General features: G+C 38.7%; 1 protein-coding gene across 1 annotated transcript in view; it reads left to right on the plus strand.

The window, feature by feature from the left end:
- The first annotated feature begins 688 nt into the window (after positions 1–688).
- The window catches only part of FAM81B (family with sequence similarity 81 member B), a 57,835-nt gene continuing 44,003 nt past the window's right edge, over positions 689–14,520 (plus strand). Inside the window, 4 exon segments of the mRNA XM_055298627.1 lie at positions 689–778; positions 780–816; positions 2,108–2,211; positions 5,434–5,498. Coding sequence (XP_055154602.1) covers positions 689–778; positions 780–816; positions 2,108–2,211; positions 5,434–5,498 — 296 coding nt within the window.

Below are 14,520 nucleotides of genomic sequence, written 5' to 3' on the forward strand. Positions count from 1 at the left end.
GTGGGATCAAAGTTTCTCACTCAGCATCCTGAACATTGTGTGCCTTTAAACAAGGCAAATCTGATACCATAATTTGGACAATTTAGCCAAAGCATCATTTCTGTATATGGAGGCCAAGTAGTATTAACAAACATGCAAATTCTAATTTTAAAACTTGAACAAACATTTTACAGCTAAAACAATCCACCCCTTTTTAGCTAAATAACTGAACAAAATTTCCCCTACAAAGGCAAAGTTCAATATTTTCATTTCTGTAAAACTCCGACCCATGTCACTTTTCATCAGTGCTGCACTATCTGTGAAGTCCCCTTGTAATCTAGAAGAGTTAGCTTCCTCCCTAACATACTTGGAGAAAGAGTTGGGAATACCATAGCATTTCATTTCCTCTTTGTCTAGCTTGATGATAATTCATCTCTTTTCAAACTGTGAAGATGAAATCAGGAGAAGAGTGTGAAATATCAGTTTAACAATGGCCACTTCCCACCCCATGAGACAAAGAAGTGAAGGGCTTAGTGATTTGTATGACAATGCGCACTACAGAAAACATTCAAAGCTTCTAAATCCCAGGGACTTCCTGACTTCAGTTGTGAGGGCCAGCCACACTGACATCATAGAGCCTTCCTGCAGTCACAATGCTATTAAGTCATCCTTGGGAAAAGGCCCCAGAAACAGGAAGACCTTAGTTAGGATGCAATTACAATTCCTTGGTATGCTGGCTTCCTCAGAAAAAAGAAAAAAAATCACAGAGATTTTTTTTTTCAAAAATACCAAATCTACAAAAAAATAAAGCTGGAAAATCAAGCATCATGAGTTCAGGTACTTATGGACTATTCAGGGTCTCTAAATTTCTCCTACTTCACTATCTTTCTTATATCTCTTATTACATATAAACAAAATAATGAATCCCAATGAAGACCCTCAGAAGGCTTGGGCACAACAGGGTAATAACTTAAACAAATGTACAAGAAAAAAACAAACAATCCCATCAAAAAGTGGACAAAGGATATGAACAGACACTTCTCAAAAGAAGACATTTATGCAGCCAGAACATACGAAAAAAATCTCATCATCATTTGTCATTAGAGAAATGCAAATCAAAACTACAATGAGATACCATCTCATGCCAGTTAGAATAGTACCATTAAAAAGTCAGGAAACAACAGATGCTGGGGAGGATGTGGAGAAATAGGAACAGTTTTACACGTTGGTGGGAGTGTAAATTAGTTCAACCATGTGGAAGAAAGTGAGGTGATTCCTCAAGGATCTAGAACTAGAAATACCATTTGACACAGCAATCCCATTAGTGGGTATATACCCAAAGGATTATAAATCATTCTACTATAAAGACACATGCACATGTATGTTTATTGCAGCACTGTTCACAATAGCAAAGACTTGGAACCAACCCAAATGCCCATCAATGATAGACTGGATAAAGAAAATGTGGCACATATACACCATGGAATACTATGCAGCCATTATAAAGGATGAGTTCATGTCCCTTTGCAGGGACATGGATGAAGCTGGAAACCATCATTCTCAGCAAACTAACACAGGAACAGAAAAGCAAACACCACATGTTCTCACTCCCAAGTAGGAGCTGAACAATGAGAACACATGGACACAGGGAGGGGAACATCACACACCAGGGCCTGTTGGGGGTTGGGGGGCTAGGGGAGGGATAGTATTAGGAGAAATACCTAATGTAGATGATGCGCTGATGGGTGCAGCAAACCACCATGGCACGTGTATACCTACATAACAAACCTGCACGTTCTGCACATGTATCCCAGGACTTAAAGTATAATTTAAAAAAAATACATTCCTGATTATTTTAGAGCTGTCTGATCCTAACAAAGTTTCTAAAGGTCTTATAGAAGTATCTATAAAGAAATGCCCTTCTAGCTAACTATAGATGTTATGGGGGGATGGGGGAGAATTGGGATAAGTGAGGAGAGGGGAAATGTAAAACAAATTGAAAGCCTCCCTTTAAGCTAAGCTATGTGTACAGAAACTGCCCTCAATTAAAAAAAAAAAAAAAGTTAGCAGCACTGCAAAAATTTACTTGTCATAGTTCCTGACCTGATTCAGCATTCTGGTTACCTAGATACAAATGTAAACAAAAGTGCCTCTCCAACTGCGACTGCAGAGGAACAGCCAGTTGAACCTGATGGCTCCCTTCCTGGCTCAGACAATAACCAAGAAAAGAAAGCAAGTACTTTTCAATATTCACATTAAAATTAGAATACTTTGCTCAGCTTCTTTAAAGCTTAGAGTGCCTAGAGAGTTTAAGAAGTCCTGGAAGAATAGTTCTCCCACATTTCCTGTTTGTTCTGTCTTGGCAAAATGGCTGCTGACAACACAAGCTGAAAAGAAAAATGACCTTAATTTAGAATTTCATTAATTAGACTGATTTTTAATATATGGGGCTAAAATTCTTTTAAGTTGATCGTGATGTATGTTTCATGACGATTCAAAAGGAACCATGATAAACTCAAGGTGCAGACTTTATCTTTATCTCTAACATGAAAACCGGTATAGCTAAATAGAATGTTTCCTTTATTAGAACTTGTCATATCTTCTCCATTAAAGAACATTTTTTAAAGCAATGTTTTTAGACTTTTTTTTGTACTTCTCTTAACACCTTGTAATTTACATAACAAGAGGCAGATGCAGTCACTTGTTACGTAAAGCACTAGCACAATATCAAACATTGATTTTTGGTATGTATTATATAGTAGGCTGTACCACATACTAGCTGTGGGACTTTGGAATGATTACTTAACCTCTCTGTTTCTTCTGTAAAATGGGTGAATTAGGCTTATCATACAAAGTTATTGTAGGTTTGAATGAGTCACTTAAGTAAGTGCTTAGCAAGTAGGAAGGGCTATAGTATGATTATCATCAACATCTACATGATCTTGGGCAAGTCCAGTACTTCTCTGATCCTGAAGCTCCTCACCTATAAAAAATAATCATCTTAATTTCTTCCCATAATAAGGGTTTCAGCTACTTAAGGTAACTAATGTCATCCTTACACTAATGTGAAGGTAACGATATCCACTTTATAGGGCATCATGTCAAAATTATGTCATATACAAGAATGTATTTCATAGCCCATAAAACCAAAAAGCTATAACATTTAAAGTATTATTATGAAATGGATAAAACTGATATACGTAAAAAAATTCCCATAGTAGCCATCAAGTTGTTTGTGAGACAATTTTTATATATAATAACATCCTAGCTTATAGGAATGAGGATAAAACAGAACTGACTCTTATGTTCAATCAGCAAAGATATAAAAATTTAAATATTGTCTTAGATACCTAAAAATTACATTTAAAAAATTGCACCAAAAGCCAACATCAATGGTTTTTGTTCTAGGTAGCAAAATTACAAGCGATAATTTTTATTCTGTATCTTTAACTTTTCTATACTTTTCCAAATATTCCTTCATCATTGTGCTTAACATTTATCACTTATAAAGTGTGTATTGTAGGTGTGTTTTTAAGAAAATGCTACTTATGGTCTTTCAAATAAGACTTAAAAATTAATAAAATAAAAATAAAACATAGATCTAATTGTTACACTCCAGAAGGAGAAAGGAGGACAAGTTAGTGCCCTTGGACACTGTATTCATCGTACAGTTTAATTCCACAAATACTTGGAGAGGACTACTGTTTGCAAACATATATGGAGGGACCAACCGGTTGCTGAGGAAATACCAAAAATAGATCCCCCCACAGACCAGAGGGAGCAGTGGAAAGGTGAGGAGGAAAGAACTGGCAATGAAGTAGGTGAGGTGTCAGGACTCAGTACTGTTTCAGTGGGAAACAGGAGTGAAAACACGCTCCACGGTAGAAGGCATCAGGCCCTCTGGGACTTAGGACAGTTTCCATAATGTGGGCACCTGAGTGCCCAGTGAATCAGTAGATCCATTCTCTAGGGGAAGACGTGGCTTAACAGCATTAGACCCATTGCAGACCCCATTCAGCAATGGGGGAAGGGTACAAGCTCTCTCCTGGAGGTTCACAGGCGCCCTCGTGAGCAGCCTCGAGCCTGTTCTGCCTGCCCACCACCAACAGGGCTGGGTCAGGAAAGACTTTGTCAGGCGTTCTTTATTAGCATCCTTGTTAATGGACTTAACATTTTTTTCTTTAAGTTTTTTTGAAGGAGGGAGATATCCAATTAAGTTTCTTAAAACTTAAGAAGTAGTAATTCCTTGGGCACTTGAAAAAGGAATGCTTTCTGTGTGTGAGTCTTAACATATTCTGCCCACCATTATAGTACACGGTAACATAAAGCAAGAAAAAATATCCTAGGAATATATTTTGTTAAAGTTTTTAACTGAGGTGGAATACCACTCATATTCTCCATATTGAATCCAGTTCAGCAATAGGCTATTAAAATTAGGATAACTCTGTCTCGATTTTTTAAACTTAAAAGAACATTAGAATTTAAGGCATTTTCGGCCAGGCTCGGTGGCTCACGCCTGTAATCCTAGCACTTTGGGAGGCCAAGGCGGGCGGATCACAAGGTCAGGAGATCAAGACTATCCTGGCTAACACGGTGAAACCCCGTCTCTATTAAAAAATACAAAATAAATTTAGCCGGGCGTGGTGTCGGGCGCCTGTAGTCCCAGCTACACGGGAGGCTGAAGCAGGAGAATGACGTGAACCCGGGAGGCAGAGCTTGCAGTGAGCGGAGATTGCGCCACTGCACTCCAGCCTGGGCGACAGAGCAAGACTCCATCTCAAAAAAAAAAAAAAAAAAAAAAAAAGAATTTAAGGGATTTTTGAGATATGAAAGACAGTGAGTACATTGGGTATCTTCTTTCCTGTCATAAAAATGCTGCAAATTATCAACTTTCATGAAAATAGAACTTTCTAGTAGTACCATTTTATTGAATTAGAAGTTGCCAGTTAAGTGTACATATGGCCAGCTATACTTAATGTTAGTAAATCATGTATATGACTGCACTGGCTATAATAATCTGACATCCAGGTACTTGGATAGGCTAGTTTTCTAGTTCGGGGCTTTGTGTTTGAAAATTAGCTGTTTCTCCTTAGAAATCAGCATGTCAGGAATCATTCATTCTGTGAAGACTTCTTTAGTAACTCAGTCAATAATCATTAGATATTTCATTTTAAAATTATCTAAGAATAATCTATGGCTTTGACTTTTCCAAAAAGGTTTTTTTTGACTGTGATACCAAATCTATGAAATACAACTCTTTAGTATCTCTGTAGAACTTAATTTTGTTTTTAGTCATTAGCAATACAAAGGGGGCATGTGTAAGATTAACTGAGCTGATTATCTGGTCTATGGTATATATTTTGTTTAAAATTAAAACTCTTTAAAGATAAACTGCATAAAAGTAACCTGTAAAGAAGCAGATGATATATTCTGAATCTGTAACCTTTGTTTTAGGTAAGATTATCTCCAGCCAAAATGTCAACCAAGAATTCTACAGATCTAGTTGAATATGTTGACAAGTAAGTGTGTAAATTACAACTAGTTTTAACTATTAACTGCATTTATTGTGACAAATCTCACACGCAAAAAAAAGAAAAAATCCTGTGTTTAATTATTCAGTCAGAGATGAATGTACTTGAATGAAAGCTTTAAGTTCTCTGCGTTCAGGAGAGACTAAATCATGTCAGAAAGACAAACCTGATTCTGTTCCTTTCTGATTGACAGAACAAGCAGATTTAACTACCTTTTCTTTAAATGACCTCCATAGGTTCCTGTAGATTTATGTGAAAAGCAACACAACATATTGCATATTGTGACAATATCAGATATAGCTAACTATTGACTTCAAAATAAACCAAGTAAACCTGTTAACATTTCATGATAAAAACTCAGGAAATTTTGAAATATATTTCACTAATCATTAGAAAATATTGTTTCTGCTATTTACAGTGTCATACCTGGAGCTCCCCCAGGAAAGGTGTACCACAGAGGGACAACTCCAGGCACTTGGAAATAGAGTAACACACTATTAACACATGCACATTGTCCAAAATACCCGAGGATGCCAGTGATGAAGGTGGCATTGCAGAGGCAATGCATATTAATTTGAGTTGTTTTCTATTCCATATGTCAAAGCAGGATTTGGTCTAATGCTGTCATTCATGTTTTCAGGGCACTGGGGATTTAGTCTCAGTCCTTCTACTACTTTGCTGTATAACATCAGTCAGTTCCATAATGTCTCTGGGCTTTAGTTTTTTCATTTGAAAAACAAAGAGGTTGGACTAGAAACTCGGTAGAATTCACTGCAGCTTTAAAATAATTCTGATTTTAATAATCATGACCACAGAAGAAAAAAATGGCCAAATGAATGAAATGAGTTCATGTGAAGAGAAAAATCTAAATACACCTTGAACTTTGATTTTTTAAAAATTATCTTTAACAATTAAGATGATAACATTTCTTCACTAATTTTTACTGCATTTTTTTCACAAGAATTTCCCTGTCCCTTGGCCAGTTAAATTTAATACATTCCAAATAGTTCAATCACAGTATTTTAACCCCTTTTTTCATGTTCCCCATAACTTGTATTTGTTTATATGACTATGAGTCTGTGATTTAGAAAAAAATAAAACCAAGCATGGGAAAAATATTTTTAAATGTTTAAAAAATGCAATATTTGGACAGATGACTTTTTTTCTGAGTTAAGGACAATGAATGTATTATGCACAAAAATAATTATTATAAATAAACGTATTAGCTAACCTTATCTTCCAAGGAGAAAAGGGAAACTTGTCCCTACCTGACTCTCTACATGACAAATGGAAAATAAAAATCATTCTTCTGATACATCAAATTCTATTACAAACCTATGTGGATTTCTTTAGCTCAAGTTGGTGATGTACATCCCAGGAGATAAGAAATAAATTCCTGGAAAATGGTAACAAACTTAAGCAGTAGAAGATAAACTTTTTTGGATTTCTTGGCTTTCAGATAAATTAAAATGAAGACAAAGAGGAAGAAATAGTCTATAATGCAAAGCAAAAGCATGATAAAGATTACTTGACTCCAACATTTATTTCTACCTTAATCTCTCCCTTATCGCTTCTCTTACTATATAACCATATATCTGGAACTTTCAATTTATGATTTCACATTGTTAATTGTCTTTTGGTCTGTCTCTTCTCATCTCTCAGATCAGGCTGCAAACTCTCTAAAGGCAGGCACTCTATGGCCTTATGATTTTTGATACCCATCCAGTAGCCTATCATGATGTACTGAATATACCTGATGAACTGTAGTTGACAGATTTAATGGAAAGTAATGGTAGAACAATTGAATTGTTAGAGCTCTGCTTAAAGCAGCTGATTAACTGGAAAAGCAAAATAGCATTTGGGCATTTCAGTAATAAGTGCAGACATTTCGAATTGACATATTTAATCCAATAAAATAAAAATAAAGAACAATGGTTTTTAAAATAACTTCACTGGCCAGGCACAGTGGCTCACATCTATAATCCCAGCACTTAGGGAGGCAGAGGTGGGCAGATCACGTGACGTCAGGAGTTCAAGACCAGCCTAGCCAACATGGTGAAACCCCATCTCTACTAAATATACAAAAATTAGCCGGGTATGGTGGCGTGCACCTGTAATCCCAGCTACTCGGAAGGCTGAGGCAGGAGAATCATTTGAACCCGGGAGGTGGAGGTTGCAGTGAATGGAGACTGCACCACTGCACTCCTGGCAGGGTCACAGAGTGAAACTCCATCTCTAAATAATAAATAAATAAATAAATAAATAAATAAATAAATAAATAAATAAATACAAACAAAAACCGTCAGCCTTCAACTCATAGTTTTCATTGGGTGACAACAAATGGATTGACATGCAAACAGAGAACTTAAGTAAAAGTCATTATCAACTCATTAAACGGCCTGAATATATATTACAGGTTTTCAGAGGTTTGGCCTTAAAACCTACATGGGTATATTTACAGGTAATACTATGAGCAAAGAATAACAATTCAAAAAGTAAAAATCCAGTCCCTCAGAGAGCTATCTAATAATGCGTTTGGAGCCATTCTAGCAGGAAGGAGAGAAATGAATTATTAGATAACTGGCCGGGGTTGGCCTCATTAAGAATCTGACATTTGAGAAAAGACCAGGAAGTGAGGAATTTGGCCATGTGGACATCTAGGGGACGAGCAAAGTTTCGAAGGCAGGAATATTCTTATGGTGTAGCAGGAGCAGAAAGGGGGCAAGGATGGCTGGGGTGAAAAGGAGGGAAATACAAATTGGAACCATGATAGCATCTGGGATTCTATTTGAAAGTCTCTAGAGAGAATGAATCCTGAGTTTCTGCTGCCCATGAGGCAAATTCCAACTTTCCTGAACAAAAAGGAGGCCAAGGAAATGAGGTTTTATACTGAGGAGTTTTCCAGGCTGGGCTATAGCCAATGTATAACTCAGGAATTCTCTCAAGAGTACATTTTGTGAAGATGAGGGTCTGGCTGACAGCCAAAGAATGATATTTAAAACCTGGATACATAAAACTTTCAACAAGTCAAATGGGCAAAATAATAAATGATTAATGACTTCCCCTCATGAGTAGAATATGGAATTCAGGGTCTGAAAGTATTCATTTTCAAGGTTTTTCTTAGCACCATGGCAGACGCTTTATTATTCCGTGATGCATTGCTTTTGTTACTACATGATGAAGACAGATATTTCACATTACAATGCATGAGAAAGGAAGACAAAACTCTGTTGGTTGAACTTTCTATGGATAGATCATGTTAGGTTGGATGGTGCTGCTATCAGCCACAGTGCAGTCTTTTGCTCTTTCTCTTTCTTCTTTTCATGCCCCCACCCACCCACCTGTGATGGGCAAGGCTCTGCTGAGAGTGGGCACAGTCACAGGGATTGGGCATTACCCATAGGGACCCCCAATTAGTAAGGAAAGGGGCTGCCCAAATGATGCTCAGTCCCTCCTGGGAGGCTGTCTGGATTCTTGTCACATTTAAGACCTTCTGCTCAAGTATGAGAACTCCACCGGGGTCAGGCTGATGCTGATCTCAGTTCTCTAGAGCACAGAGGGAGCCCCCTCCAACCTCTGGGCCTCTGAGAAGACCCTTAGGACTCCGAGGAGAGATGTGAGCCAGGCAGGAAAGGTGACTTGGTGAAAAATTACATGATGTTGGCAGCAAGTTACATATTAAGAAGCAGAGGGAAAGACACACCTTTCTCCTCTGAGAAAAGTGCAAATGTAACAGGAAGAGCCACTAACTGGCCTAAGCAAAGCTGCTGTGATGTAGGAGAAAGAGGAGAGGCTAACTAAAATGTTTCGCTGCTGAGTGACTCACAGCCTCCAAGCCTCAGTTTCCTCCTAAGTAGAGACAAATTTTACTCATGCCACAGTGTAGTGGTGGGAATGCAATGAAAATGATACATTAACTATAAGCACTAAATAGAAATAAGACAGTGTTATAACAAATTCCTTACATTTCTCCTGGGCTAGGAGCTCCCTACCACAAACTGAGTGGCTTTAAACAATAGAAATGTATTACTTCACAATTCTGGAGGTTGGAGGTCTGAAATCAAAGTGCCAGCAGGACTGGTTCCTTCTGAGGGCTCCAAGGGGAACCTGTTCCTTGTCTCCTGCCTAGCTTTTGGTGGCTTTTGGGAGTCCCTGGCACTCCTTGGCTTGTAGATGTGTCACTCCAATCTCTGCCTCCATCTTTACATGGTGTCTCCCTGTGTTTCTGTCTTCATACAGCCACCTTCACATACATACATACATACAGCCATCTTCACATCGACACCAGCCATGCTGCATTAGGGGCCCACTCTACTCCAGTAGGACCTCACCTTAACTGATTATATCTGCAAGACCCAATTTCCAAATAAGGTCACATACTGAGGTATTAAGCTTTAAGACTTCACCATTTCTTTTGGGGGGACACAATTCAACCCATAACACCATTTAATAATTATAAATAATTGTAAGAACACATATATACAATATTGTACAAGACATATTTACAAGACATTGCAAAGTATTTCAGGTACACATCCTCTAACTTGATCTCATCAGCCGGGTGGGAGGGTCAGGAGTCCCTCTCTCCACAGAACAGAGAGGGAGCCCTCTTCTGGGCAACCTCAGAGAGGTTGAAGGTAGCTTTTGACAGAGATTGAACTTGAACCCAGGTCTTCTGACTCCAAGTACTGCGTCCTTTCCCCTGGAGACTCACATTAAACACTCCCACACCCCCACCCCCAAAGAGCAAGGTAATATGGGAAGGTATCTCAAGAGGGCCACAAATGCTACAGCAACCCCCAACATCATCAAAACAATTTGCTACTGCAGTTTGCATATGCTTTACCTGTAAGTACGACCCAGACATCCACCCTGCCCTCACTGACACAGGGACTCTGTTTGGAACTTTGTCAACCTTGATGCCTCCACATGAAGGAAAACCAATCGTACCAGGCACATCACTCATTTTGCAATCTGATTAAAAATTCTGCTGAACATGAGGAGTCTGCCTTATAGAGCGCATCACTTTTCACTGGAAAAGAATTACAACCAGTTCTTTCTCCAGTCTCTTCTGGACCGTGCCACTATATGGAGTTCTTTTTGGGCCCTTCCTGGTGCTCTGTGCTGGCCCAGCCCTGTTGGCCTGGTGTACTTTCTCCTGCAGTGGGCCCAGCAGAACTCAAATTACCTGCCTCACCCCCCAGAGCATTCAGCCCTACCTAAAACTCAGCAGTGGAAGTCTCTCCAGCTACAAACATCCACTTGCCAGGGTGGTTATAAACAAGCAACACAGAAAATATAGAAAATGTTTTTTTCTTTTTCATCACTCCCCACACACACTCATAGATTATTTTTGTGAGGCATCAAAATATTCTCTGAGATTTCACTTTAGGTTTTTTTTTTTTTTTTTGTAGGACTCTCTGCACTCAGACCGTAACTAATCATATATTAGATCTCATAAAAATGTAGAAATCTTTCTTCAGTATGCCTTTTTGTGTTCTAGGAAAAGGTTTAAATTTTCAAGTTTGATTCTCTGAGTATTACAGGTTGCCAAAATGGTTATCAGAATCTCCTCAGTAAATTTAGGGCTCTATTCACAAGAACAGAACAGGCAGGGATATGAGAGGCTCCATGTACCGGCCGATCTGCCAGCTACAGCACAGCTGGTGTAAGTCACACCGAATTACAGAAAAATAGAACTCAGAGTTTGTGGAAAATCTGTTCGGATTCAGTTGTCAGCTACATAATCAATGATCTATGTGAAGCCCAAATCTCTGAAAAGGCCCCCTAGGAATTTTTCCTCCTGTGGTTGGTGACTCCATCTGCACTAGTCTGGAATATTCAGTTATTTCTTTCCTTTCATAGTTAAATTTAGATCTAGGTCCCACTGACATACATAACATACTCAGAAAGCAGTGAGGTTCTTAAATTTACATCTTACTACTAGGGAAAGCCCTCAGTTTTTATCCCTTAGGAATACCTAATGATTTGAATAATGGCCTCATCAGGAATCTCTCTTAGAAAATTGAGACATGCTCATGTGTTTGTTCTTCCATGGTTGATTTAGAAAGGTCAGTTGGAAAACAATATTCTCTGTCCTTGTGGCAATGCAAATAGGGAAAAAATATAAGCTGTCTGTTGATCTTCAGGAACCATGTAAATAAAACCAAACAGAGCCATCATTTGGTGCTTCATTAAACCTTAAGAATTAGCAATGATAATAAGACTGCAGTTAATAGTAAATCCCAGGCCTGAAAAGAAATTTCCAAAAGGAAAGCTCTCCACTTAAACATAAAATAAATTTTAAAAATAAACTTTAAAAATTTAGGAAAAGAAATAACTACAGTCCAGTATTTGCATCCCACTTAATGTCTCCATGGTTGCAGGCAAATAGCTTTGCATAGCAGTAGGTGATACCCTCCTAAAAGGCTTCCTTTGATGGGCCAAATAGCCACAGCATTGAAATCAGCCCTGACAGACAGGACCACAGACCTGCTAGCTTGGGTCTGCCCCCTCATTGCTCTTTCTGGATATAATCTTGATATTAGCCAACAGCACCTCACCCCCAAGAGTGAGGCACCGGGACCCTCCTAACCCCAGACATACAGCTGTATGGCATTGGTTTCACCACCCTCTCTACTGCATGCATCTCACTTATTATCTCAGAACTTACAACCACACAGCAAAATAGGCCTTGTTGGCCCTGTTTACAGAAGAAGCAATTAGAACACTTGGTTGGTAAGTGATGGAGCCTGTGTTCTACCCTCAGTCTACCTTGCTTTCCAAACTGCCAAGCTGCTTCTGGATGTCTACAGAACTTGAGAGCTCATATTCCATAGTTCACTACTTTAGCACTTCATTATATATCCTGCCTTATATTATTCGCTGATTCACATGACCAGTCTTAAACAAATCAGTGGTATTTAGTCTTTAGGATACATTAGAATCACCTATGCCCTTGCTTAAAATGCATATTCTTACTCTCCCCGCCTACCCTAAAATTTTGATTCAGTAGGTTTGTGTTGGAGTGGAGTGATCTGTATTTTAACAACTTCCCTCCCTCACCCTCCCCTGTGATACCAATTCAAGTATAAGAAATACTGAATTAACCTAAGTTCCTTGAGGAACAGAGCCATTATATGTAAATATGTAGCATTACAGTTATGGACTAGAGTAAATGTGTGTATGGACTAGAGTGAATATTGTATATGAACTAGAGTAAATATTTAGTAAGTACTTAATGTATCTTTATTTGAAGTGACATTTTTATTGGCAAGTAACTAGATAGACACAGTGCTTTCAGCTGCATGTAATAGAAGCACTAACCAAAAATGGTTTAAATGTAGAAATACTGATTAGCTCATATAACAAAAAAAATCCAGAGTTTGGTAAATTTAGTAGCTTCAGAACATCATTAAGCAGCCAGGTCGTGTTTTTTTTATTCTTTCTCTCTGCCATTTCCTTTTTCCTCATGATCACGAGATGGCTTTGGTAGTTCCAAGCATCATGCACAGACAGGACAACATTCAGTGAAGATGAGGGAAGTTTCTTCTGTGTATCCCTTCTTGAAGGCAAAGACACTTTACCCAGAAGCCCCATAGCAGGTTTCTCTTTGCATCTCATGGGCCAGAATTGCTTCACATGCTCTTACCATAACCAATTGCATCTCAACCCAGAAGAATGGAATCCTTATGATTAGTTTGCCCCTCAGAAGGACATGGGGGACAGGAAGGATGAATCAAGTCAGGCAGAAGTTGGGGGTGGCTGTTGGGAGGGTAACCAATGGTATCTGCCATGCTGAGAACATCTAGGAGAAACAATTTCTAAATTTGGGGGGAAATGAAGCATAATTTATAAGTGTCTGTATAAGACTGAAAACCAGGAGACCAAATACCTTTGCTGGCAAATCTGGGATATAGATTGTCTAGAGGCCACAAAGCAGCACTGGCTCAAAGAAAATAATGAGCAAATCTGCAGTCCACCACTAGGCTATGTGTCACCTTCAGCAGAGCCTGGCATCTTCCTCCCTTCTGCCTCTGACTCATACATCCAATCCAGGGTAGCACTGACAGCATGGTGAGGGTTTTAGGGGAATGGATTTTATATATGATAGGTACCATTTGGTGATTTTCCAAAAGAACATTTTTGAACCAAATGAGTGGTAAATGCAATCTGACTCACAAAACCCCTTGGCAAAGTTTTCTTTGCACCTCAGATTTACAGGTGATAGAAAAGAAGAATCTCTCTGAGTGTGTGAGTGTGTGTGCACATGTTACAAAAACTACCATGTTAATGAAATATTCAATTTGAAAAAAAAAAAAGAAAAGAAGAATCTCACCCAGGCTGAGACTATTTTATATTGCTCAAGAGAGTAAACTATGTCTTGAGGCTCCAACAAGCTGTGACTTTGTGGAGCCACTTTATTTTTGGCCAGTTTTCCAACAACTGAGCCTTAAGGGAAGAGTCCAGGTAGAGAAATCAGTCTGTCAATCAACAAATATTTGTTGACTCCCTACTATGTGCCACGCATTCTTCTCAATGTTGGGGGACTGTGCAGAACATGTTAGAAAAGTGCCTCACATAGGGAGCTCTCATTCTAGTGATGGAGGATAGACAATAAACAGAAACAAGTAAATAAGATAATTTTAGGTAATGACAAATGCTTTCGAGAAGATAAAATGGGATATTATGAGAGAAGGCCTATGTGGTTGAATGAGATAAACGAAGGGAAGAATGGGAGGAGATGAGGTTAGAAAGGAGAGATAAGAGTTTATTCTGAGAGAATGGATAAGCCATAGGAAGGTTTTAAGTAGTCAAGGGCTACCATTTACGCTTTAGAAAGACCACTCCAGCTGCTGTATGGAGGATGTGCTATTTGTTAGGAGGAAAAGTGGAAAAGATAATGGTGGCCAGGATCAAGAAAGGAAGAAAGAACTAAAAAAACTGTGGGTTTGGAGCCTAAGAATACTTCTGGGTGTTATTTCTGCAGCTACCCTATTAGGTCACATGA

Source organism: Symphalangus syndactylus, chromosome 11 (assembly GCF_028878055.3).
Source record: "Symphalangus syndactylus isolate Jambi chromosome 11, NHGRI_mSymSyn1-v2.1_pri, whole genome shotgun sequence".
Taxonomy (NCBI): Eukaryota; Metazoa; Chordata; class Mammalia; order Primates; family Hylobatidae; genus Symphalangus; species Symphalangus syndactylus.